We start from the raw sequence: 1,276 nt of genomic DNA on the forward strand, positions 1-1,276 counted from the left end.
CCTCTCTGCCACCACTGGGAGCCGTCTGGCGGCACCCAGCCCGGGCTGGGGGCCAGAGGCTCCCTCTGCTGGCAGCTGCCCCAGAACATGATGTTTTAATCCGGTTTTCTACAAAAACGGGGCTGAGGGATAAAGAAGGAGCAGCTCTGGCAGCGGGGGCTCTGCTGGGACATGGCACAGGGGGCTTGGGGTGCATTGCCTCCCATGGGTGCAGCAGCCCCAGGTCTGCCTGAGGTGGCACATTTGGGAGCTGCCCACTGCCCATGGATGCTACAGGACAAGGGAGCCACAGTGGGGACATCCAGGCCATGGCCCCTGTCCCCAAGCCCCCTGTGCCATGTCTGACCTCCCCCCGGGTGCCATCAGGATCTGATGCCCTTGGTGCTCCTGTGTCTCCTCCCAGCCGGTTTGTGGTGGAAGATGACGGTGCCAGTGCCCAACAGCACGGCGGTGTCGTGGGCACTGCCAGAGCTGGAGCTGGAGCGGTCACCCTGCCTGGTTGGCATCGTGCCCATCGTGTACTACAGCGTCCTGCTGGGGCTGGGGCTGCCAGGTGAGGGGGCAGAGGGGGCTGGGGGGCTGGAAATAAAAACCCTCAGGATAGAGGGGCTTTACCTGCTCTCCCCAGCCTCAGACCTGGCCGCAGTGCCCGGCTGTGCTGCCCGGCCCAGGGCAGGTGCCACCGCCACGGGGACAGATGGTATTTGCATTGCTTGGGCTGGCACACGGAAGAGATTAATCAGCCCAGCAAATCCCCATGGCACTGGGATATTTATAGCTGCCCTCAGCTGCAGCCTGGGCAGCCCTGGGGTCCGGGTGCTGCAGGGGGGCTGTGAACCCCCAGCTCTCACCTCCCCTCATCGCTCCCCTCCCTGCAGTGAACATCCTGACCGCCGTGGCCCTGTCCCGCCTGGCCGCCAGGACCAAGAAGTCGTCCTACTGGTACCTGCTGGCCCTGACCACCTCCGACATCCTCACCCAGGTCTTCATCATCTTTGTGGGCTTTATCCTGCAGACAGCCATCCTGGCGCGGGCAGTGCCCAGCGCCTTCATCCACACCGTCACCGTGCTGGAGTTCACAGCCAACCACGCGTCCACCTGGGTGACCGTGCTGCTGACCGTGGACCGCTACGTGGCCCTGTGCCACCCTCTGCGCTACCGCGCCGTGTCCTACCCGCGCCGCACCCGCCGGATCATCGCCGCCATCTTCGCCGCCGCGCTGGCCACCGGCGTCCCCTTCTACTGGTGGCTGGAGATGTGGCGCGGCGCCGCCCCC

At 65.5% G+C, this 1,276-nt stretch overlaps 1 protein-coding gene across 1 annotated transcript in view; it reads left to right on the plus strand.

The window, feature by feature from the left end:
- Positions 1 to 420: 420 nt before the first annotated feature.
- Positions 421 to 1,276, plus strand: part of GPR142 (G protein-coupled receptor 142) — a 4,714-nt gene continuing 3,858 nt past the window's right edge. The window contains exons 1-2 of the mRNA XM_031064871.1: positions 421 to 553; positions 879 to 1,270. Coding sequence (XP_030920731.1) covers positions 421 to 553; positions 879 to 1,270 — 525 coding nt within the window. The remainder of the gene's footprint in view (positions 554 to 878; positions 1,271 to 1,276) is intronic.

Source organism: Geospiza fortis, unplaced genomic scaffold (assembly GCF_000277835.1).
Source record: "Geospiza fortis unplaced genomic scaffold, GeoFor_1.0 scaffold135, whole genome shotgun sequence".
NCBI lineage: Eukaryota > Metazoa > Chordata > Aves > Passeriformes > Thraupidae > Geospiza > Geospiza fortis.